The sequence below is a fragment of the Capra hircus genome, chromosome 27 (assembly GCF_001704415.2).
Source record: "Capra hircus breed San Clemente chromosome 27, ASM170441v1, whole genome shotgun sequence".
Taxonomy (NCBI): Eukaryota; Metazoa; Chordata; class Mammalia; order Artiodactyla; family Bovidae; genus Capra; species Capra hircus.
The window spans coordinates 29,145,813-29,172,124 of NC_030834.1; the positions used below are offsets into that span (position 1 = coordinate 29,145,813).

The 26,312-nt window shown below is 41.9% G+C and overlaps 1 protein-coding gene across 1 annotated transcript; it reads left to right on the forward strand.

Moving 5' to 3' along the window:
- MTNR1A (melatonin receptor 1A) lies at positions 460–24,097 on the forward strand. The gene is made up of 2 exons (XM_018041838.1): positions 460–691; positions 23,229–24,097. The coding sequence occupies exons 1-2, from the start codon at positions 460–462 to the stop codon at positions 24,095–24,097; spliced, it is 1,101 nt and encodes a 366-aa protein (XP_017897327.1).

Below are 26,312 nucleotides of genomic sequence, written 5' to 3' on the forward strand. Positions count from 1 at the left end.
CTGGCTCCCGGCACATGTATATTACCCTATGTGAAACAGATCGCCAGTCCAGGTTTGATGCATGAGACAGGGCGGGCGCTCAGCGCATGTGCACTGGGATGACCCTGAGGGATGGGATGGGGAAGGAGGTGGGAGGGGGGCTCAGGATGGGGGACCATGGCTGATTCATGTCAATGTATGGCAAAAACCAATACAATATTGTAAAGTAATTAGCCTCCAATTAAATTTTTTTTTTTTTAAAGAAGGCGCAGGGTGCCCTTGGGACGCAGGCGGCGGCCCGGGCTCCCCGCACGGGGGCGCTGTCCGCACAGTCAGCGGCGCCCCGGGGGCGCCAGGTGTCCCGGGCGGGGCGGCAGGTGCGGAGTCCGGCCGCAGCGGGCCAGGAACCGGGGTCATAAAAGGCGCCGGGGCGGGAGCTCGACGCTCTGGGGATCCACCGGCGCCGGCCCTGCCAGCGCGATGGCGGGGCGGCTGTGGGGCTCGCCGGGCGGGACCCCCAAGGGCAACGGCAGCAGCGCGCTGCTCAACGTCTCGCAGCCGGCGCCCGGCGCCGGGGACGGTGTGCGGCCGCGGCCCTCGTGGCTGGCCGCCACCCTCGCCTCCATCCTCATCTTCACCATCGTGGTGGACATCGTGGGCAACCTCCTGGTGGTCCTGTCCGTGTATCGGAACAAGAAGCTGAGGAACGCAGGTAGGGACTCTCAGGACCCGGCAGGCTGGACAGGCAAGCCCCCAGCTTTCCCCGACGGCAACCTCTTCCCCGTTCGGCCACCTTTGCAAGCACGCAGCTGCCTCGAGCTGTCAACTGGCTCTTTTCCTAGAAAGTTTAAACTTTTTTCTTAAAACCTGGGGCCTTGAGTCATATTTAAAAATAGAGACCGAAGTACTTTTTCTTGAACCAACTAAGAAGCCTTCAATTTCTAAGTCAGAGTCAGATTTTATTTTTTGGAGGGGGGGACCCACTGTACAATTTTCAGTTTCTGAGCTTTATTAGATTGAGAAAGACCACATACAGGTTGCAGAAAGTTCCTTTCAAATCAGATCAATGAATAAATCAATTGCTTGGTTTGACATGTAACCGATTTTTCCCAGCTTTGTTCAAATATGAGAAAATAGGTAAGCTGGCAAGGTGATAGGGAAAGTATTTTTAGTTTTGTTGTCAGGAAGAGTTTTCGGTTTTTAGCATACAAAGAAGAACCACAGACACCTATACCTGCTTGGAAAAGTGACTATTATTCTCCCCTCGTTAAATTTGCATTTTAAACAGTGATGTAATAAAGAGGGTGTTTTCATATACTATACTACTAGAGCTAACTTTGTGCTTGAGTTAAACTCCATTTTTTTTTTCTCCAAGCAATGAATTTAAATTAGTTTATCCTTGGTGGGAGCCCCAGAACAATTTGTCTGTAGGACACTGGCTATTTGGACCTCTAAATGATGACTAGATGGCTACTTCTGTATTTGGAGGCAAACTTTTAGGAGCTGGGGGTGGGGATGGGAAGGAACCATGTGCTTACAAATTTGTTAAAAGCAGTATTTTTGTTCTAAATGGTAGTCAGTCAACAATTTGATTTTGTTGAGTTCCTTTCTGAGAGGGCTCCCTTTTTTCTGTAATGCTTGGCACTGTCCATAGTTTAAGAATTAATCAACACTTGGTAATATGAATTGAATTGGAGTTGGTCCATTGAATAGCCTCACTTCACTGACTGGCTGAAACGAGGTTGCCAAAAGGAATTCTGCCTTCAGGAAGAGGCTCCTAGAAGAAAATGTAGACTGTAGCTCCTTGACATTGGTCTTGGCATTGATTTTTTGAATCCAACATCTAAAGTCCAGCAAAAGCAAAAATAAACAAGTGGGACTATATCAAACTAAATGTCTTCTATACGGCAAGGGAAGTCATACAAACTGAAAAGGCGTCCTATGGAATAGGAGAAAATATTTTCAAATTATATATCTGGCAAGGGGCTAATATCCAAAGTCTATAAAGAACTCATACAGCTCAATAGCAAAAAACCCAAACATCTGATTAAAAAATGAGCGGAAGATCTGAATAGACATGTTTCTGAAGACATACGGGTGGTCAGCAGGTATAAAAGAAGACGCTCACTATAGTTAGTTGCCAGGGAAATGCAAATTAAAATCACAATGAGATAGAACCTCACATCTGTCAGACGGCTATCATCAAAAAGACAAGAGAGAACAAGTGACGGTAAGGATGTGCAGGGAAGGAACCTTTCTACACTGTTGGTGGGAATGATGATGCAGCCACTGTGGAAAACAGTATGGAGGGTCCTCAAAAAATTTAAAATAGAGCTACCACAGGATTCAGCAATTCCAATTCTGGGGATTTACCCAAAGAAAGCAAAACACTAACTTGAAAAGATATATGCACCTCTATGTTCATCGCAGCGTCAGTTACAGTAGCCAAGATATGGAAGCAATATAAGTGTCCATTGACAGCTTAAAGGATAGACAAAATGTTATGTAAATGCACAATGGGATATTACTCAGCCATACAGTAGAACCCTGGTGTGCTGCAGTCCATCAGATCGCAAAGAGTCGGACACGACTGAGTAGCTGAACTGAATGGATACAGTGGAATGAAATCTTGCCATTTGTGACAACAGATAGACCTTAAGGACATTATGCGAAGGGAAATAAGTCAGCCAGAGAAAGACAAATAGCATATTATATCTCATACATGTAAATCCACCCCCCCCCAAAAAAAAAAACCAAGCTCATGATACAGAAAACAGATTGGTCATTGTCGGTAGATTGCCAGAAATGGCTAGAGAGGTTGAGACAAATGGGTGAAATGTTTTTGTTTCCTTTTTTTAAGTTAAATGGAATTTTCTTAAAAAAAGAAAAAGAGGATATGAGGAGACCAGCACTGTGAGCCTGGTATGAGAATTCTCTGTCATATCCCAGGAGCAGAGTTGAGAAGCCTGCTTTCTCGCCAGGACTGATTTCCTGCCAGTCCCCGCTGCACCCTGGATCTCCAGGTTCTGGGCATGTTTGCTCTGATTATGATGGGTTAATCTGCAGTGCAATAGTCTCATTGCATTAGTGATTGTTTTGACTCCCTGGGTTAGGGTTTAATAACAGGACTTTGCTTTCAACCCTAAATTGTCAAGTAGGGTGTAATTCTCAGATCTTTCTCCAAGAGCTTACCTCACTTCATTGATATCAACAGTTGCAGCACTTGGAAAGTTTGAATCCTACTGAACCTTTCATTAAAAAAAAAAAATATCCACATGCCTGGCCCAAGTGTACTTCTTTATGCTTTACGAAAAAGAACTTAGACAAGGTGCTGTCCCGTCACACTGCTTTGTATTTTGATTGTTTGCTGAGCAATTTTTTTGATAGAGTTTATAAAACATTGCATTCCTGGAGCTAACTGGGAGACAGCCCTGTGGTGAGCTTAAATATTTGATACTTCTATACTTTTATAATTGGGGATTTTTATTCAAAAGAACCACTATTACAATTCAAACTATTTGAGGTTTTCTAGAATGAATGGTGGGCTTTCCAGGTGGCTCAGTGCTAAAGATTCTGCCTGCCGATGCAGTAGACATAGGAAATGTGGGTTTGATCCCTGGTTCAGGAAGGTCCCCTGGAGAAGAAAGTGGCAACCACAGCAGTATTCTTGCCTGGGAAATCTCAAGGACAGAGAAGGGTGGTAGGCTACAGTCCACGGGGTCACAAGAGGGTCGGACGTGATTTAGTGACTAAACAATAACAGAATTGATGGTAATATGAAACAGTGATAGAGATCACCGAATCAAATATGAGTTTGGGGATCCTTATGAAAAATTATGATTGTACAGTCCTTCAATTTTATTTTATTGGTATATAAGGATGAAAAGATGGTTAGGAGAGAAAGGAAGAGGTGAGAGAAGAAAGCAGGAATGCCAAGGGGTCTTAAACTTTAACTAGGACTTTCTTTTGGGAAAGTGGTATAAAGGCATGATTGCGTAAGCTCCCCTCCTCCTGTTCATCAGAACCATAACAGACACAGACACGAACCCCAGCCAGCCACCAGGATCTTAGGTGCTGACAGACTGTCTGCCGGGCTCCTGTCCAAAATTTGATATTAAGAACCAACAGTATCGTATTTGCATCTTCTGAGCAAATTTCATAGTGTAATGGGAAGATATCTGCACTGAAACACTGGCGTTCATACTTGCTAACTACCTTGTGATCTAAGGAATCAGTTAAGACATCCAAGTCGCACATTTCACGTTTGTCAAATACAGAAAATATCTAATCTTTCAGCCTCACAGATTGTTGTGGTTACCTAGTGAGATGATGCATTTGGAAAAGGATACTTTGCAAACTTTGCGTGTGGAAAATGATGCATATGTTGAAAAGCATTAAGCATGTATAATTGTGTGTTTTTTTCCCTAGGTACACCTAACACAGGCATATTCAGTTTGTTAAAATAAGCTGTAGACTTATGACTTCACATTTTTCTACATACATGTTGTACTTTAAAACTTTAGGTTAAAAAATAAAGCAAGATTTATTTATTTAAAATTTAATTATCTGGAAGTATAACCTCTGTAGAAAATAGGCAATAAATGGAAGTAAGCAAAAGTAATGGGCTCTCACCCATGGCTGATTTGTTCTGCATTGGAGCGCCACAAACCTCTGAGGCTAGTATCTGCACCCTCATAAATTATAAGCAGTGAGTTAGAAGGAAGATTGACACATATAAAAGAATGGTACCCTTGGCAAACAGCATGGGTAGAAACAGACTCATTAAAAGCAGGTCTGGAAAGCTGAACAAGCACAGCCTTTTATGGGAACTTTGTACGGAAACAAATAACTGCCCAGCATTAACTGATCTCGAGAAGAACAGAGCGCTATGATGGATTTGTTACCTATGACCCTGAGCCCTCAAGGAAAGACCTGATCGCATTCAGGATGTTCTGCCTAAGAAGACAAGGATGCAGTTGTTTAGAAAGATACCTTTCTAAAGAGGTTTATTATTATTTTTCAGTTTGGTGCATAGTGGGGTAAACTTTCAGTAGAGTAAAAAAAAAAAAAAAAAAAAAAAACGTTCCCAGAGTGACTCCAAGACTGGGTGATCAACACTGGTATTCCACTCCCACACTTGTGTCTTTCAGATCAATATTGAACATTATTCCTGTCTATCCTGTGTCACGCATGGAAGGGCTGCGCAAACTATGGAGAAAACATGGAGCCTCTGCCTTGACTTATGAATTTTAAACTTGGATGCTCCAGGGCTGGTCTTAAGATGCTTATAGGTCTTAGCAATGCCTACCTAATATTATTTTCAAATTCAGGTATAGCTTAGTAAAATGCATAAAACTAAGTGTACAGCTTGGTGTGTTTTAACATATTTATTTACATAAGTGACCATCACTTTTGGGAAATGATTTGAAATACGGGTGGCAGTATTAGTCACAGCTTGAACTAGAATTTATGCAGAATCCAAGTACTGGAAACCACCACCCTGAAGTTTTTCTATCATCTATGAGCAGATTGTTGCCTGTGTTGAACTTGACTCTGCTTGTATCCTTTGCTCAGGCCATGAAGGACAGTGCTCGCTGCCGTCTCTGTTAACCTTGACCACACTCACCACCTGGTCATCAGTTCTGCAGCCCGGGTCCCAGTGAATGTGTTCATAGCTGCTTGATTGAGCCCTTAACCATTCTCATCACCTGTGCTAGCTTTTCTGCCTCCTTCCCCTCCTTTCTCTCTGTTTGCCTTCTCTTTTGTTTTTTCTCCATTGTCTTTTTTTTTTTTGCTCTTTGGTCTCTGATTTTCTTCAACCACATAATTAGATTCAGTCACTTAGTAAAAGTCATACCTGAATCTCTTTTTCCTAATTGTGTCCGTTGAGCATCAGCAAAAAATAGCCCTGAACTTATAAGTGTGTCGTATTGTACAAGTTCACTTCCTGGTGGCTCAGATGGCAAGGAGTCTACCCTCAATGCAGGAGACCTGGGTTCAATCCTTGAGTCGGGAAGGTCCCCCTGGAGAAGGGCATGGCAACCCACTCCAGTATTCTTGCCCAGATAATTCAATGGACCAAGGAGCCTGGCGGGCTATGGTCCATGGGGTCACAAAGAGTCAGACATGACTGAGCGATTAACACACTATGGATTTCTTAGAAGAATATTGTATATGATATTTTGGTTCTTATGCTAGCTGGTCCACAAGAGCATTCAGACCAACAATATGGCTGAAATAATCTTCAGAACTGCTAGATCACCTGAACTCATGAGCTTCTGTAGAACAACCTGCCTTGTCTGAATTCTGAGCCTCTTGGGATCCTGTGAGGATGGGAAAGAGTGATGTGGGTCAGAGCTTCCCTTATTAATTCAGAAATGTCAGAAGAGGGTTCGGGTTCATGACATGATGATAGAGAGTGGATTTAGAGTCAGGGATAGGGTGGAAATAAGTATAAGTATGTGCAGCTGCTCGTAAGTTGAGAGCTCCTGTGTTAGAGAACAGTAAATCAGATCCTATAGGGAGGTGTGGAAGGAGCTTGGGAAGAGAATGGGTCCAGAACCGAGGCTCTGGGCCTTCTTTCCTGAATGGATCTGTGTTTATCCATCATCTCTTTGGACTGTTTGCACTTCAGTAAATTGATGGACAAGATTTCTGAGTCCTTTCTGATTCTGAGTCCTTTGATTTACGTGATTATGAAACTGACTACAAAGCTGGGAATCATAGTGCTATGAAACTGACCAGACTGTGTGTAGATGGTGATAATTGGTGCCGTAGTTCTTACAAAAGTATGCCTCACTTGTCCTAAACTACCTGGGTCATTTGTCATATATTGGCTGGAGGAAAATATCTTAATGACGTCTTGTTTCCCCACTTTATCTCCCAAGAAATGTTTACAAATCTTAGAAATTTTCCATATGGTTTTCCATCCTTGGAAGAGCATGAAGTGACCAACTACCCAGAATAATTCGAGCCTGTTCTGATGGGCCTCTTTCTGGTTGCGGAACAATGGGTTACTTCTCTGGGGCATAATGAGGTTCTCATGAGTTTGGGCAGACTGAGCTGACCAGCAGAGTATGTGAGCAAGCAATCCTGAATGCCTCTGGGTGGGCCATCAGGGAGAGATGGGCTCCTCCAGGCCTGTCGTGACCCTTTCAAGCTGTAACTACTCAGGAGGAGAGGCCTCAATAGATGGCCAGCCTGGCCATTCAATTTGCAACAATGCACACCTGGAGAACAGCGGGTTCGCATAAGCAAACGCTTCCCTCTCACAGAGGCGTTCAGGCGGATGTTAGAAGTGGTTCTAAAATAAAGAATCAGACAGTCTCTCCCGCAGTATCAATTTGGAATGTCCGTGTAGAGGTCATGAAAGTGGCTTAGTCACATGGTTTCCCGGTGATTTAAAACCCAGAGTTCTGTGGACTCTTTAAAGCCAAAGAAAAACACAGCAGAATCTAAACTATTTATATATGAACCAAGTGCCTGAATCCAAAAAGGAAAATAAAAACAACTCATTTTCAATACTTCTGAGTCATTTTATCCTTTCGGGAACTTTCTTTAAAAAAGAATTATTCATTTCGCTGTGCCAGGTCTTCATTGGGGCATGCAGGATCTAGTTTTCCTAACCAGGGATGGAACCCAGGCCCCATGCATTGGGAGCATGTAGTCTTAGCCACTGGACCACCAAGAAGTCCCCAGGAACTTTCTTTCTTTTTTTTTTTTTAATAAATTTATTTAATTGGAGGTTAATTACTTTTCAATATTGTACTGGTTTCTTTTTCAATACGCGTTCATTCTGCACCTTATATTCTCTTCCCACTGTCAATGATGCTTCCTGTGATATGCTGAATATCCATGACATCAGGTATAAGGCAACTAAAATAGTAACAAAGGCCTAGATTCTAGGATATACAGTATTCCTCACTGATCTGTCTGGTGTTTTTAATGGTAAATCTAAACCTTTTGTAATAAAACCAAAGCCTCCTTTTTATTACTCTGGTTCATACACAATTTTGCAAAATCCACTGGCCATCTTTGGTCAACATTTCCATTTAACGCATAGATATTTTACAGCATCCATATCAAATTACCAACCCCGATTATTAAAGGAATTCAGCTTTTCAACCCTACCGCTCTATTTTTAAGTTATTTATGAATTTGCGTTTGAAGTGCTTTTCAAGCTTGAGAAAAATTAAAGCAGGAAACTGCTGGAATTGTACTTTGTGCCATACTTTCACAGACAGCAAATTTGGTCCAATGTCTGTGGATAAAGTGGAAAAACAACTTCTTATTTGGAATGTCTACTGCTTTGTACTTACAATTTACTTTGTACAGCAATTTACAGTTTTCAAAGTACTTTCCCACATTTTGTTTTATTTGTCCTTATAACAGCCTCCTCAGGTAGATAAAGGAAACTAAACCCCCAAATTCATAGATAAATGATCAGTATTTCTCATCTCAGCACACAGCCCAATGCAGTACAGTGGAAGGCACATGGCAATTAATGTCAGAAGACCCAGGCTGAGTCTTGTATTTGCAGTACTTTTATTTGTGGTATGTTTAGAGCCCAGTTTTTCAATGTCTCTAAACCTCAGCTTGTCCATCTGTCCAGTGGGGTACTTATCTCACAGGGATGCTGGGAGGATTAACTTAGATTCTGCCCACCCATCCACCTATCTATGTATCACTTTGAAGTCATAAGATACTTTATAAATAAAAGTATTATTATGTTATCCCTGGTGGCTCAGATGGTAAAGAATCTGCCTGCAATGTAGGAGACCAGGGTTCTATCCCTGGGTCAGGAAGATCCCCTGGAGAAGGACACGGCAACTCACTGCAGTATTCTTGCCTGAAAAATCTCCTGGACAGAGGAGCCTGGTGGGCTACAGTCCATGGGATCTCAAAGAGTGGGACACAACTGAGTGACTGACACTTTCTTTCCGTGTTATTACTAGTGTGTATTCTGTGAGTAGTTCTTCTTAGGTTGTTTTTATTTATTATTGCTCAGGGTTTTTTTTAACATATTTTTTAAAAGAAATTGGAGGCTATGCATGGCAAGAGATGTAATGCCAGAAATTGAAGATTTAGGATCTAATTCTCCTGCAGCATTATGCAAATTCATGGAAATTCTCTGATGCCTCAGTTTCCCCATTTGTAATGAACATTACCTTTCACAGCAAAGTAGGGCTGAGATTCTGATTATTTCAGTATTCACCCTTTGAGAGACTGATTATCTCAATAGCCAAACTGTTCTTTAAGTTAAAATGTGTCAGTCCTGGAAGCTACAAAAACTTTCTCAGACAGTATGTTGTTATTGAGAAAGTTATGATCTAACTTTTATGTACAAACTTGTAGAATGGAGAATGATTTCAGGCTAATGAAGTTAATGTTTAATAAAATCCCTAATCTGATGTGTTTCTTCTCAGACTGTTGTTTTCTTCCTGTTATTCTCCATGATGTTTGAAATTATTGACTCAAGGCAATATGTTACCTTTAAAGACATTTTATTGATGTTTTCCTTTGCATGCTTAGGCATTGTTTTTTTAAAGTATTTTAATATGCAACTCTAAATTTTTCCAGACTTGTCAAATTCCCTGGAATCATTAGGGCAGTGGTTTTAGATTCCTAAATACATGATTGAATTTGGGTCCACATGGCTAAATTTGGATCTTGCATTCTTCCCGTCATTCAGTCTCATAAGAAAGCAGTAATTTTCAGCATTAAATTAATCATGGATGAGATAGAACTTACTTTTGCCAGCTTTCAGAATCATTTTTCTCTTGGCAATTTAAAAAGTCAACCAAGGATAAAATATAAACCTTTTGTGTTCTGCTTTTTTTTTTAAAAAATACCTGCTTTGAAAAATGTCTGCCTTGGAAGTCATTTTAAATCTCCACTGAGTCTCCAAGATTGTTTTGCTCATTCTTTATTAACACCTTTGAAAAATAAAAACTAGAACATTTGAGGTGAATAGTAATGGCAACCCACTCCAGTACTCTTGCCTGGAGGGTCCCATGGACGGAGGAGCCTGGTGGGCTGCAGTCCATGGGGGTCGCTGGGGGTCGGGGACGACTGAGCAACTTTACTTTCACTTTTCACTTTCATGCATTGGGGAAGAAAATGGCAACCCACTTCAGTGTTCTTGCCTGGAGAATCCCAGGGATGGGGGAGCCTGATGGGCTGCCATCTAGGGGGTTGCACAGAGTCGGACACGACTGAAGCACCTTAGCAGTAGCAGTAAAATCATTACAAGATACCTTGAATTTCCGTATTTTTTCTACAATTTTTTCAGTTGTCTAACAGAAATGCCCTATCTTCTAAAAAATAAATACAGTAAGGATTTTCTAGGCTACCAAAGAGGCCATTAATGGATTGTTTTTAAAGAAGCATGTTTTGCATGTTTAGGACATTGCATGGTGTCATCAATATTATCTGTTCTCATTCACAAAGTTGATTCCTCAATCAGCAACCTAATCTTCTCAACTTTCAAATAGGTTAGCTGACCTGAAACCAGAGGACTCTGGGTGATAGCTCAAGGAAATTTAGTGAAACGTAATAATGCTGCCAATGAAGGATAAACTTTTGGGTTTTCTGATTGATGTTCTCTAATTTTTTTTTCTCCCACAGAGGTGTACATTTTTGGCAACCACACTGAAGAAATTAGTCTTAGAGAAATGGACAAAAAGAAAAAAAAAGAATCTACTTGAGTCTGAATACTATTTAGACTATTTTAGGGTGAATTTGAGTTGTTGAGCTTGTGGCTTAAAAGGATGCTTACTTGCTTTGATGTTGAGCACTTTTGGTGCTGATTGAACTGCCTGGAAAATCCCATGGATGGAGGAGCCTGGTGGGCTGCAGTCCATGGGGTCGCTAAGAGTCAGACATGACTGAGCGACTTCACTTTCACTTTTCACTTTCATGCATTGGAGAAGGAAATAGCAACCCACTCCAGTATTCTTGCCTAGAGAATCCCAGGGATGGGGGAGCCTGGTGGGCTGCCATCTATGGGGTCGCACAGAGTCGGACACCACTGAAGTGACTTAGCAGCAGCAGCAGCACAACTGAGTATTTATTTAAATAAGTATTTATTGAATACCTTCAATATGAGACAGAATACAAATCCTTGTTGGTTGTCAAAATGCAAGCCACAATGCTAAGCATATGTAAAACATGGCTCCCATTTCAACAGATGACCTTCTCTCAGTTCAGTTCAGTACAGTTGCTCAGTCATGTCTGACTCTTTGCAACCCCGTGGACTGCAGCACGCCAGGCTTCCCTGTCCATCACCAACTCCCGGAGTTTGTGCAAACTCATGTCCATCGAGTTGGTGATGCCATCCAACCATCTCATCCTCTGTCATCCCCTTCTCCTCCCACCTTCAGTCTTTCCCAGCATCAGGGTCTTTTCCAATGAATCAACTCTTCACATCAGGTGGCCAAAGTATTGGGGCTTCAGCTTCAGCATCAGTCCTTCCAATGAATATTCAGGACTGATTTCCTTTAGGATGGACTGGTTGGATCTCCTTGCAGTCCAAGGGACTCAAGAGTCTTCTCCATCACCACAGTTCAAAAGCATCAATTCTTTGGTGCTCAGCTTTCTTTATGGTCCAATTCTCACATCCATACATGACTACTGGAAAAACCATAGCTTTGGCTAGATGGACCTTGATTGACAAAGTAATGTCTCTGCTTTTTAATATGCTGACTAGGTTGGTCATAGCTTTTCTTCCAAGGAGAAAGTGTATTTTAATTTCATGGCTGCAGTCAAGGTACTTTTAAAATTTAGTTCTTTTATTTTCAAATAGAAATAATACATGGAGTATAAAGGTATAAGACTCAGAACATGTTACATAACATGAAAACTTTTCCAGTTGATTGGTAGGTGATAGCTGGAACTTAAAGTAGTCATGAGCATTTTTAAAAGTGTTACCTCAGGATGAAAGAGTAGAGGGTAATAAATAGAGAAACATGACCTTTCCTTTAAGGGCCAATCAATGAGAGAACATCAATAGAGTCAATAGTAACAGTCAAGAATAGAGACAAAAGCAGGGCTTTGAGGAGAATATATTGGCCCCATATCTTGTGAAGGAATTAATACAGCCTGAAGAAATACCTATTGGGGAAGGTTTGAGGACCAACCTGCTAACTTAAATTCATAAAAATTTTCTCATGTATCTATTAAATGGCAGATAATAAATGTTTATAATCAATGATTTGTTTTTTTATCTTACGTAATTTTCTGAAACACTTAGGAATACAAAACTCTCTTGTGATCTAGAAAGGGATAATGTACTTTTATCTTCCATATATTCAATTTCTTTTTTTTGCTTGAATACTTGTTGGGTGTCTCCTAGGTACCAAGTCTAGGATAATATTGGAGCTTGGGACATAGTTCTTTGGCAAAACAAACACTATTCCAGTTAATTAAGATTTGGTTTACATTTTAATGTATACTTTTAAGAGTTTTATTTGCTAGTGTTTTTTTTAAGTTTTAATTTCATTTGTGCCCTTTTTACTTGACTTATTCTACTAGTGACATTAATTATTTCCTCTATTTAGGGTCTGAAGTACTTTCAGTTATTCTCATTCTTTTACCAAATAAGCTTTTTAAAAAGGTTGCTACATGTAATAAATATATATGTTTATATATATCATGCATATACTATATAGATATATGCTTTTTAAATATTCTCTAAGTGAATCAAAAAAAGAACCAAATTTTGAAGTTTTAAAACTTAGTTTTATGAGAATCTTATAGTTCTGTACTGTTAGCATTTTTTATTTCTCATTTAATTTTAGCATATAAAAAGGGCAATGATATGATTGTACCATTTCTGATATTCACTTATTGGCCACCTTGTGTGGCACATGAAATCTTAGTTCCCTGACCAGGGATCAAACCTGTGCCCCTTGTGTTGGAAGCACAGACTCTTTACAGACTTAACCACTGGACCACCAGGGAAGGCCCACCAGTTTTAATATTGACAGGAATTTTTTTTTTTTAATTTAGCAATGTAGAGTTCTTCTCTAATTAAATAGTGATATTATTAAGTGGCATTAATTTGTCTACTAAAGCTGGCATTTCCCTGAGACCTTCAAAACCAGGAAAGGTGTCTAAGGAAATAAAGACTACCCCCAGTGGCTCAGTGGGGAAAGAATCTTCCTGCTATGCAGAAGACACAGGAGACATGGGCTCGATCCCTGGGTCAGGAAGATCCCCTGGAGAAGGAAATGGCAACCCCCTCCAGTATTCTGGCCTGGAAAATCCCATGGTCAGAGGAGCCTGATGGGCTACAGTCCATGGGGTTGCAAAGAGTCAGACACGACTGAACTAACGCACGCACAGCCCAAGTAGAGTTAATAGAATTTTTTGATTGCCTTTTTAAAAATATGGTTCAAGTATTCCATTTCTGTCTTTAAAGTTTCATCTTTCATTCTGTGATATAAAAAATAGTGCTGCTGCTGCTAAGTCACTTCAGTCGTGTTTGACTCTGTGTCACCCCATAGACGGCAGCCCACCAGGCTCCCCTGTCCCTGGGATTCTCCAGGCAAGCACACTGGAGTGGGTTGCCATTTCCTTCTCCAATGCATGAAAGTGAAAAGTGAAAGGGAAGTCGTTCAGTCATGTCCTACTCTTTACAACCCCATGGACCGCAGCCTACCACGCTTCTCTGTCCATGGGATTTTCCAGGCAAGAGTACTGGAGTGGGGTGCCATCGCCTTCTCCAAAAAAATAGTGCATATGTGAGTAATTTGTAGTCAGTGTAAAGATGAAAGACTGGATCAATACAGCTATAATATGGGTATTTACATATTACAGGTGTCTCCCCCACCCATCCTTCTAAGAACAGAATGACCAGATCTAGAAAATGAGCAGAATCCTTAAGCAAGATTTCACACCTTTAAAAACTCAAAATTGAGCTAGGGCAAGAGGGTCAGGTGTATTACCTTTTTTTTCCTCAAGTCCTTTTTTTGTTTTTTTTTTTTAATTGAAACATAGGTGGTGTGCAGTGGTACGTTTCTGTACTATATTCCTTTATGTTGAGCTCCTTATGGTGTTCTTAGTCTCTTTTATTGTAAAAAGGCTGTATTTATCTAACAGTTAAGAGCAGCTAGTCGTCATCTGTGTTCACAGTGCTGCTGCTGCTGCTAAGTCGCTTCAGTTGTGTCCGACTCGTGCGACCCCATAGGAGTCCGAATTAAGGAGCAGAGTGGGGAGGTGCAGTGCAACAGAGAAAGAGACTGAAGACCCAGGAAGGAAGGAGGATGGAGGTGGCCAGAGAGCCAAGCTGTCCTCACATGCAGCCGTGTGTTGTAGGAACAGCGTCTTCTACTATTCAGGCAAGGTAGTCTAAGGACAGGTCTCCTGGGAACAGGGTGTTATGTTTCAGAGACTTTAAGGAGGATGAAGGCTGAGAGAAGGGATCAGGAAGAATGTCACTGATGACTGGAGAGAAGTTTGACCAACGTGGTTTGAGTAGCACCCAGATATTCTAGAAAGTGAATTCAAAATTGGTGGAAAGGAAATAGAGGGACAGCCTTGCTTGAAAAATTGGAGGGGAGAGGAAGAGGCTGATAGCTGGAGGGAACAGGGGGGTAAAAGTAGGTTTGTTTGGGGACTTCCCTGGCAGTCCAGTGGTTAAGAATCCACCTCCCAGTGCAGGAGAGAGACACGGGTTCTATCCCTGATTCGGGAAGATTCCACATGCTGCAGAATAACTAAGCCCGTGCTCCACAACCAGAGAAAAGCCAGCACACCTCAGCAAAGACCCAGCGCAGCCAGAGAGAAAGTTTTAGAAAGAAAAGCAAATGAAGCAACTGACAAACAACTAATCTCAAAAATATACAAGCAACTCCTGCAGCTCAATTCCAGAAAAATAAATGACCCAGTCAAAAAATGGGCCAAAGAACTAAACAGACATTTCTCCAAAGAAGACATACAGATGGCTAACAAACACATGAAAAGATGCTCAATATCACTCATTATCAGAGAAATGCAAATCAAAACCACAAAGAGGTACCACTTCACGCCAGTCAGAATGACTGCAATCCAAAAGTCTTCAAGCAATAAATGCTGGAGAGGGTGTGGAAAAAAGGGAACCCTCTTACACTGTTGGTGGGAATGCAAACTAGTACAGCCACTAGGAAGAACAGTGTGGAGATTCTTTAAAAAGCTGCAAATAGAACTGCCTTATGACCCAGCTCCCACTGCTGGGCATACACACCGAGGAAACCAGAATTGAAAGAGACACGTGTACCCCAATGTTCATCGCAGCACTGTTTATAATAGCCAGGACTTGGAAGCAACCTAGATGTCCATCAGCAGATGAATGGATAAGAAAGCTGTGGTACATATATACAATGGAGTATTACTCAGCCATTAAAAAGAATACACTTGAATCAGTTCTAATGAGGTGGATGAAACTGGAGCCAATTATACAGAGTGAAGTAAGCCAGAAAGAAAAACACCAATACAGTATACTAACACATATATATGGAATTTAGAAAGATGGTAATGATGACCCTGTATGCGAGACAGCAAAAGAGACACAGATGTATAGAACAGTCTTTTGGACTGTGAGGGAGAGGGAGAGGGTGGGATGATTTGGGAGAATGGCATTGAAACATGTATAATATCATATAAGAAATGAATCGCCAGTCTAGGTTTGATGCAGGATACAGGATGCTTGGGGCTGGTGCACTGGGATGACCCAGAGGGATGGTATGGGGAGGGAGGAGGGAGGGGGGTTCACGATTGGGAACATGTGTACACCTGTGGCGGATTCATGTTGATGTATGGCAAAACAAATACAACATTGTAAAGTAAAAAAAAAATAATAAAATTAAAAAAAAAAAAAAAAGAAAAGCGGGCTTATTTGCCTGGAGTCGGCCCCTTGCAAGGTGACAGAGATCCAGGCAAGAGCCAGGGCGGATGAGACGCTTCCTCCAGCCCTGGTGTGCGTCTGCTCCGGGGAGCCACCTTTTATGAAGCTGAACGCTGTTCCACCACAGCCAAGGAAAAGTAAGGAATGTGTGTTTATCCAAAGCCAAGCACATTCCATGCATTCTCTTGCATCTTCGCCACGGCTGTTAGTATTGTGACTTATTACATATGAAGAGACTGAGGCTTTGATTTACCCGAGATCATCTAGCAAGCGACATAGTCAGGATTCAAACTCAGGTGTGGCTTGTTTTGGAGCGTCTGGTCCACACTCCCTCTGATAATCTAAAAAGACACGTTTCTGAGATACAGTCCTTTGAAGTTCAAGAATATAAGACAGGGCCAGTGAGCTTTGATGTGCAAAATAAGCCTTCTGCCTTCCCTGTACTGCACCCTATCACCTTCAACATCTCAACTTTCTCCTGTCCTACCCTTAAAGTTTAATAAACACATGGAATTTCTTATATCATCCAGATTTATAAGCAGAGTCTTCATTAAACCAGATTTCTCAGAGCTGAAGTCTATGGATTTGCTACTTAAAACAAATGAAAAATGTTTCCAAGAGTAGCTGAAGCTCATCCCCCTCCCCCATTTTAATTGATCTTTACCAGTTTGATGTTGAAGTCCAGGCACGGCAGGTTTTTTTTTTGGAGGGGGCGGGGCGGTGGTTGAAAAAAATCTTTATGAGCAATGAATTCAGTGAGTCTCTAATTGTGCTCTGCACACGGATGAAGTCCAGGCTGAAAACGAAAGAGGAATGAATATTGGTCTGTTGAGAAACCCAAATTCGGGCAGATAAGAGCACACAATTTCTGCTCTGGACAGGTGGTATTTAGAGAGTAGGGATGTATTTGTTCATCCAGGAAACTGTTCTTAGTACCTGTTATATGCCAGGCACCTTGCTGTCAGGGAGGATTGAAAGATTCCTCCTCACAGTCCTGAATCTCAAATACAGCCTTAGAGGAAGACAGACCTCCACGCACAGATGGAGGTGAGATGTAGGAAGCATGTCCACCCCTAGTGAGGATGAAAGAATTGAAGAGTGATGCCAAGAAGCATGCAGAGTCTATAACCTGTACCCAAAGAGGTTGGTTGCTTGGTTTGTAAGATGGCATAGAACTAGCTCCTCTTTTTCCACCAAGAAGCTGATGACTTCTTTCGAAAACCACCCAGACTCATCATAGAGCTGAAGGTCTGTCTTATTTTGCCTAAAAGCCTAAGTTGAGAACAAGATCAGAGGTTCGGTGCTCATGCTTTGTAGAAAGTGTGCACTCAGGAGGGAGCAGAAGTAAGTGAGAGAAGGCGATCAGGCAGGGAACGAGTCAAGCAAGGGTGGGATTGCTGGTGAAGCCTAGACTTGGCCTGACCATGAGGCGAGGGCCTCTAGGAGTAAATCCAACCATGCAGCTGTCACCACTCGAGGCAGGAGGGCTGGCCTTTGTGCACCAGGGTCAGCTGGTCATTCATTGTTCCACTAAGGGCATTTCTCTGTAGAAGGGCGCAGCTGCAGTAAACAGAAGCATCCAGCACTCATCAGAGTTTCCGGGATAAATGCATTTCATTTATATACATTGAAGATGCTAGGTTTATCATGAAGAGTTGGATCACATGACTGTGGAGGCTGAGGCATCCCACAGTCTACCATCTGAAGCTGGAGGCTCAGAAGAGCCAGGGCAGAGTTCTAATCTGAGCCTGAAGACCTTCGAGTCAGGAGTGTCTAAGGCAGAAGTCCCAGTCCAAGGGCAGGGGAAGACTGAGGTTCCCGCTCAGTAGATAGCCAGCAAGGCTGAGTTCTCCTTTCCTCCAAATTTTTGTTTTCTTTAGGCCATCAGTGAATTGGATGATGCTCATCCACACTGGGGAGGGCCTCTGCTTTACTCAGTCTACTGATTCCAATGTACTTCTTTTGAAACACCCTTAGAGACACACCCAGAAATGTTTAACCACATATACCAAGGTAGTGTCAAGTTGACACATAAAATTAACCATCCCAAGCCTGAAGTTCACAGACAAAGCGGTTGAGAAGAAACGATGGATGTCAAGAGGGAGAGTGAGGTCAGACTTGAACCTTGGAGGAAGGACCGGAACCCAGTAAGCCATTAACAGAGATTATTTTAAATTTCAGAGTGCATTGCTATGCTGGTTGTATAGACGTCTAGGTGTCTGTAAGAGCAGATGGATTGTGTCTATCTGGCGTTACCCAGAGCTGAGATGGTAGAGATGACCTTACAAGGTGTCTAACTGTGAATACTCTTATCTGGTAGAATTCTTAAATGAAAAATAGGAACTCTCTTTCCTCCTCCTCCCTGACACATGCATGCACACACACACGCATGCACGCATGCACACACACACGCACGCACGCACACACACACCCCAGCTGTGACAAAGCCTCTAGCTGAGCTCCCCAACAACAACATCTGCATAGAATCTAAGGCTTCGTTTTTTTTTTCTTCTCTTCTTGTAAAATAGGATCATTTCAAAGAAAAGTAAATGAATCATTTGATTATGGTAATTATTTGAACAGAAAAGAAGCATAATCACTATAAAATAAATGGAGCAGAGGATTAAAGCCATGAAAGAAATTTGTGACATCACTTACTATCTTATTTTAAAACTTAAAAATCTATATCAAGCCCATTTGTCATCATAACGTTCTGGATAAAAATGTACTGTTTTGATGACAATTTAATTTGTAGCTGAGTTTTATATATTCTCGTTTTTAAGGTATTAAACATGCTGAGTCAAAAAATTTATTGAAATATGCCCATGTTAGAATTTAAACATTTCATTGGTAATTGAAATTGAACTGTGGGAAAAATAAACGTACATTTATTGCTTCAATTTGGCTTAGTATAACCTATTTTCAAATAAAATTGTTTTCATGACAGTCTATCTGAAATTCCTACTTACATGCGAAACCTTGCCTTTTTTAGTCACTGCAGCTTTCTTCACTTCCTTGCAGCATTTTTCAGGATGGAATAAAATTTTTCAGACAGAAAACTCACAAAGGTTATTTTATTTCAGATGTTGGGAGAAGACAATTTAATTTACTTCCTTGAACATTAGAGCAGAAGTCTCAGCTGGGTACTATTTAGGATACAAATATCAGGCAGACAATCTCAGGGGACAACAGTGTGGACACAGAGGAGAACCAAGTTTACAAGTAAATGTAATCAACGCAGAATACACACCAGTCTGCCTGAAACGTTCTTCCCACTCTGTCCAGCCCCCTCCCTGCCTCTCTGTCTTGTCTTCTGTATATACTCATATTGTACTTCTTCCTTCTCTTTTAAATTGTGTTTGTTTTTCTAAGATTGAGGGTCGGAGGAATCCTGACCATTCATTCTCATTTCCCCAGAACCTATTCACTTAATGCATTTTTACTGAATGGAATTTATTACAATGTTTCTTAAATTGAAAGATGTAAAAATAAAGTGATTTAGGAATCTTCAAAAGAGAAAGCTCTTCCATGTGGTGGGGCAAACAAGTGGAGATTCTAAGCACTTCTTTTAACACAGACTGGGAGGGATGGGGAGCAATGAAAAGTTAGATGAGGAGCTGCTCAGGGCAGAAGAAGAGTATGAAACAAAGGAGAACAAACCACACAAGTAAATACAGTAAGTCCCCTACGTATGAGCCTTCAAGCAGCAAACTTTCAAAGATGTCAACATGTATTCACATGTCCAGCCACCCAAGTTAGTTCTGTCTGAGGAGGCACTGATAGCTTTTGAGACACAGGAGCTGAACATAGAATGGTACACAAGTGTTGTAACAGCCTTTCTTCCACAATGCGATTCAGTGCTACTCTATTATCTACGATGAGAACAAAAAGAGCTACTATCCAGACAACACAGGATCAGTTTTTTCAAGAGGGGAGATAGAACTAAATCCACCAAGGAACCAGAACCTGTACCATCCAATCAGGCGTGAGTGAAGTTGCAGCTTGCCCTCCATCACCAACTGCTGATAATCGGCTGTACCATCTCCCACCTTCTCTCCCCCGTCCTGTCAGTAATTCTTTATGCCTGTTCACATGATGACAGCCCCTGTGTGCCAGCTGTTGTACTGTACTACTGTATTTTTCAAAGTACTGTAAGATTCAGTTCAGTCGCTCAGTCGTGTCCGGCTCTTTGCAACCCCATGGACTAAAGCACACCAGGCCTCCCTGTCCATCACCAACTCCTGGAGTTGACCCAAACTCATGTCCATCAAGTCGGTGATGCCATCCAGCCATCTCATCCTCTGTCATCCCCTTCTCCTCCTGCCCTCAATCTCTCCCAGCATCAGGGTCTTTTCAAATGAGTCAGCTCTTTGCATCAGGTGGCCAAAGTATTGGAGTTTTCAGCTTCAACATCAGTCCTTCCAATGAACATCTAGGGCTGATCTTTAGGATGGACTGGTTGGATCTCCTTGCAGTCCAAGGGACTCTCAAGAGCCTTCTCCAACACCACAGTTCAAAAGCATCAATTCTTTGGCACTCAGCTTTCTTTATAGTCCAACTCTCATATCCATACATGACTACTGGAAAAACCATATCCCTGACTAGATGGACCTTTGTTGGCAAAGTAATGTCTCTGCTTTTTAATATACTGTCCAGGTTGGTTCCTTCCAAGCAGTAAGTGTCTTTTAATTTCTCGGCTGCAGTCACCATCTGCAGTGATTTTGGAGCCCCCAAAATAAAGTCAGTCACTGTTTCCACTGTTTTCCCATTTATTTGCCATGAAGTGAAAGGACTGGATGCCATGATCTTATTTTTCTGAATGTTGAGCTTTAAGCCAACTTTTCACTCTCCTCTTTCACTTTCATCAAAAGGCTCTTTAGTTCTTCTTCACTTTCTGCCATAAGGGTGGTGTCATCTGCATATCTAAGGTTATTGATATTTCTCCCAGCAATCTTGATTCCAGCTTGTGCTTCTTCCAGCCCAGCATTTCTCATGATGTACTCTGCATATAAGTTAAATAAGCAGGGTGACAATATACAGCCTTGACATACTCCTTTTCCTATTTGGAACCAGTCTGTTGTTCCATGTCCAGTTCTAACTGTTGCTTCCTGACCTGCATGCAGGTTTTTCAAGAGGCAGGTCAAGTGGTCTGGTATTCCCATCTCTTTCAGAATTTTCCATAGTTTATTGTGATCCACACAGTCAAAGGCTTTGGCATAGTCAATAAAGCAGAAATAGATGTTTTTCTGGAACTCTCTTGCTTTTTTGATGATCCAATGGATGTTGGCAATTTGATCTCTGATTCCTCTGCCTTTTCTAAATCCAGCTTGAACATCTGGAAGTTCATGGTTCACGTATTGCTGAAGCCTGGCTGGGAGAATTTTGAGCCTTACTTTACTAACACGTGACATGAGTGCAGACGCAAGTGAAGAGTGCAGAGTGAAGAAGACGCTTTGGCATTGCCTTTCTGTGGGACTGGAATGAAAACTGACCTTTTCCAGTCCTGTGGCCACTGCTGAGTTTTCCAAATTTGCTGGCATATTGAGTGCAGCACTTTCACAGCATCATCTTTCAGGATTTGAAACAGCTCAACTGGAATTTCATCACCTCCACTAGCTTTGTTCCTAATGATGCTTCCTAAGGCCTGCTTGACTTCACATTCCAGGAGGACTTCACATTCTAGATGAGTGATCACACCATCATGATAATCTGGGTCATGAGCATCTTTTTTTGTGCAGTTCTTCTGTGTATTCTTGCCACCTTTTCTTAATATCTGTAAGATTAAAAATGTTTAATTTTTTTCTGTGTTTGTTTTCTATGTATTTTGGCTTCCTTGATGGCTCAGATGGTAAAGAATCTGCCTGTAAAGCAGGAGACCTGGGTTCGATCCCTGGGTTGGAAAGATCTCTTGGAGAAGGGAATGGTAACCCACTCCACTGTTCACCGCTAGAGAACCCCATGGACAGAGCTACAGCCCATGGAGTCACAAAGAGTCGTGCATGACTGAGCGATTAGCACTTTTATGTATTATGTGTGTGAAAAGTATTATAAACCTATTACAGTACACTACTATGTAGCCAATTCTACTAGTTGGGTGCCTAGGCTAACTATGCTGGACATGCAAGCAAATTGGACTTAATATGCTCTCGGGACAGAACTTGTTCATTTATAGGGGACTTAACTTTAACATACTTGTAAAAGAGCTTGTAAAATTTGACTGGAGTATACTTAAACTTTAAAATATGTTGAATTATTGTGTTCATATAAGATTGTTACTTACCCTGATTATCTAGAGTTTAATTTTTCTACCTTAAGTTGTTCATAAAATCTAAGAGCATTTCTCCCTTTTCCTTTGGATTGAGGTGAGAAAGTTGTAGAGCATTTATCGATCACCTATCATGTGCCAGACACTGCTCAGTACTTGACAGAGATGGCCTCATTTAGTCCTCATCATACCCTGTAAAGACAATGCCATCATTATCTCCACTTACAGAAGAGGAAATTAAAGTTTGATATAATAATGTAACTTGCCCCAGTTAGACAGCTAGTAAGGGACGAAGCCAATATTCTAACCCAGTCGCTGATAATGGGATGCTTTTTCTCATAACTATGATATAGATGAGGGCCCTCTGTTTTCCAGGAACAGGAATTTGAGAACCTTTGAAGAGTTAGAGAGAGATTAAAGGCCTGGAACTTAGGGAAGTCCTGCCTGGCTTGAGGTAAAAAAAAAAAAAAAAAAGAAGCAATATGAGGTTTCTCAGATAATGTAGATGATTCCAGAATAAAAGATGTGATGGGCGTATCCTGAACTCAAGATATATATATATATATATATATATATATTATTTTTTTTTTAAAGCACAAGAGAAACCAAGGAGTTAAAAAGAGGACAGTTTTAACCACGAAATATGCCTTGTTTGGGGAATCCGGGAGCTTGGGAACAGTGGAGTTGATCTGATAAGGACAATGAAGAGCTTAGTTCTCGGGGAAATGGCTTCCGCTTCTTTTAGAATCGGGCAGAAGCTGCCACCCAAGTGGCAGTCCCAGCTCTTTTTTAAAAACTGTGAAAGAAAACCCATGTGACCCGCGTGAAACTGGCCCTAACCACAAAGGAAATGGCAGCCCACTCCAGTACCCTTGACTGGAAAATCCCATGGACAGAGGAGCTGATGGGGTTACAGTCCATGGGGTCGCAGAGAGTTGGGCACGACTGAGCGACCAACACTTTTCACTGTCTTCCGGTAACTGTGATGTCGGGCCATCCGAGCAGCCGACACAGCTCTTTCTTGAATACCTGGGAAAGAAAACCCATGCAACCCGTGTGAGACGGGCCCTAACCCATGTTTTCTAAACCTTTCTCTTTTAGGGAATGTGTTTGTGGTGAGCCTGGCAGTTGCAGACCTGCTGGTGGCCGTGTATCCGTACCCCTTGGCACTGGCGTCTATAGTTAACAATGGGTGGAGCCTGAGCTCCCTGCATTGCCAACTTAGTGGCTTCCTGATGGGCTTGAGCGTCATCGGGTCTGTTTTCAATATCACGGGAATTGCCATCAACCGCTATTGCTGCATCTGCCACAGCCTCAGATACGACAAGCTGTATAGCGGCACGAATTCCCTCTGCTACGTGTTCCTGATCTGGATGCTGACGCTCGTGGCGATCGTGCCCAACCTGTGTGTGGGGACCCTGCAGTACGACCCGAGGATCTATTCCTGTACCTTCACGCAGTCGGTCAGCTCAGCCTACACGATCGCCGTGGTGGTGTTCCATTTCATAGTTCCGATGCTCGTAGTCGTTTTCTGTTATCTGAGAATCTGGGCCCTGGTTCTTCAGGTCAGATGGAAGGTGAAACCGGACAACAAACCGAAACTGAAGCCCCAGGACTTCAGGAATTTTGTCACCATGTTTGTGGTTTTTGTCCTCTTTGCCATTTGCTGGGCTCCTCTGAACTTCATTGGTCTAGTTGTGGCCTCGGACCCCACCAGCATGGCACCCAGGATCCCCGAGTGGCTGTTTGTGGCTAGTTACTATATGGCATATTTCAACAGCTGCCTCAATGCAATCATATATGGACTACTGAACCAAAATTTCAGGCAGGAATACAGAAAAATTATAGTCTCATTGTGTACCACCAAGATGTTCTTTGTGGATAGCTCCAATCATGTAGCAGATAGAATTAAACGCAAACCTTCTCCATTAATAGCCAACCATAACCTAATAAAGGTGGACTCTGTTTAAAAATGTGGAGCATGATTGGCAAGATCTGAACACTACTCCAAGCCTTACTCATTTTCATTCCCTCTTGGTGGATGCCTAGAAAAACAATGTGGGGGAGAAAGCTTACAGTCTTCAGCGTTTGTCCCTATATGTCTGAGCTAATGTGCTGTCAGCATTTGAACAAGTCTCTGGTTCTACTTACCAAGAGAAACAGAACATACCATGAGTTATACATTCATTGAAGAGTGTAGTTCAGGGAACAGAGTGGGAATTAATTTTAAGAAAAATGCTGAATGTATTCAAGTGGAGAAAGTGTGCAAACTTTTCTTTTATTGCCGAGTGCCACCAAAGTTCAGTTCAGCTCAGTCATGTCCAGCTCTTTGCGACCCCGTGAATCACAGCACGCCAGGCCTCCCTGTTCATCACCTACTCCCAGAGTTCACTCAGACTCACATCCATCGAGTCGGTGATGCCATCCAGCCATCTCATCCTCTGTCATCCCCTTCTCCTCCTGCCCCCAATCCTTCCCATCATCAGGACCATTTCCAATGAGTCAACTCTTCGCATGAGGTGGCCAAAGTACTGGGGTTTCAGCTTCAGCATCATTCCTTCCAAAGAAATCCCAGGGCTGATCTCCTTCAGAATGGACTGGTTGGATCTCCTTGCAGTCCAAGGGACTCTCAAGAGTTTTCTCCAACACCACAGTTCAAAAGCATCAATTCTTTGGCACTCAACTTTCTTCACAGTCCAACTCTCACATCTATACATGACCACTGGAAAAAACCATAGCCTTGCCTAGACGGACCTTTGATGGCAAAGTAATGTCTCTGCTTTTTAATATGCTGTCTAGGTTGGTCATAACTTTCCTTCCAAGGAGTAAGCGTCTTTTAATTTCATGGTTGCAATCACCATCTGCGGTGATTTTGGAGCCCCCCAAAATAAAGCCTGACACTGTTTCCACTGTTTCCCCATCTATTTCCCATGAAGTGATGGGACCAGATGCCACGATCTTAGTTTTCTGAATGTTGAGCTTGAAGCCAACTTTTTCACTCTCCTCTTTCCATTTCATCAAGAGGTTTTTTAGTTCCTCTTCACTTTCTGCCATAAGGGTGGTATCATCTGCATATCTGAGGTTATTGATATTTCTCCCGGCAATCATGATTCCAGCTTGTGCTTCACCCAGCCCAGCGTTTCTCATGATGTACTCTGCATAGAAGTGAAATAAGCAGGGTGACAATATACAGCCTTGACATACTCCTTTTCCTATTTGGAACCGATCTGTTCCATGAACAGTTCTAACTGTTGCTGCCTGACCTGCATACAGATTTCTCAAGAGGCAGGTCAGGTGGTCTGGTATTCCCAAGGTAGTAATTGCTTCCAAGGTAGTAACTGCTTTTTTCCCCTCCACTTTTTGAATATTTCTAGTAGAAAAACAAGCAACGTGTTTTACTTAAAAATGAGTACATGGAACAAAAAAGGGAAAGTGAGATGAGTAACTCATTACACAGAGAAAGGCTGAAAATAAATCAGTGAATAACTCCACAACCACGGCCATCACCAAGTCTTCAGTTGGCTGGATTAGCATTGGGGAGCTGCAGTCGTGATAATCACAGTGATCCTCTCTATTAAAAGCTGAACATTCAACTAGATAAAGAACGAATTATGTGACAGAATTCTTTTCAAATGTCAATAACCATAGTATTTTAAAGCACTAACTACATAGAAAACTGTGTTCATCTTTGTTAGACATTTGGTTTATTATGATCTTGTCACTGAATATCATTATCATTCATGTCACTGACCAGCTATTTTGAATTTTTCTCTTTTAATTTATTGAGTCATCTAATCAGTTAAAAGGTCCAACAAAGGTCTGTCTAGTCAAAGCTATGGTTTTTCTGGTAGTCATGTAAGGATAGGAGAGTTGGACTGTAAAGAAAGCTGAGCACTGAAGAACTGATGCTTTTGAACTGTGGTGTTGGAGAAGACTCTTGAGAGTTCCTTGGACTGCAAGGAGATCCAACCAGTCCATCCTAAAGGAAATCAGTCCTGAATATCCATTGGAAGGACTGATGCTGAAGCTAAAGCCCCAATACTTTGGCCACCTGATGCAAAGAACTAACTCACTGGAAAAGAGCCTAATGCTGGGAAAGATGAAGGCAGGAGGAGAAGGGGAGGACAGAGGATGAGATTGTTGGATGGCATCACCGAGTCGATGGACATGAGTTTAAGCAAGCTC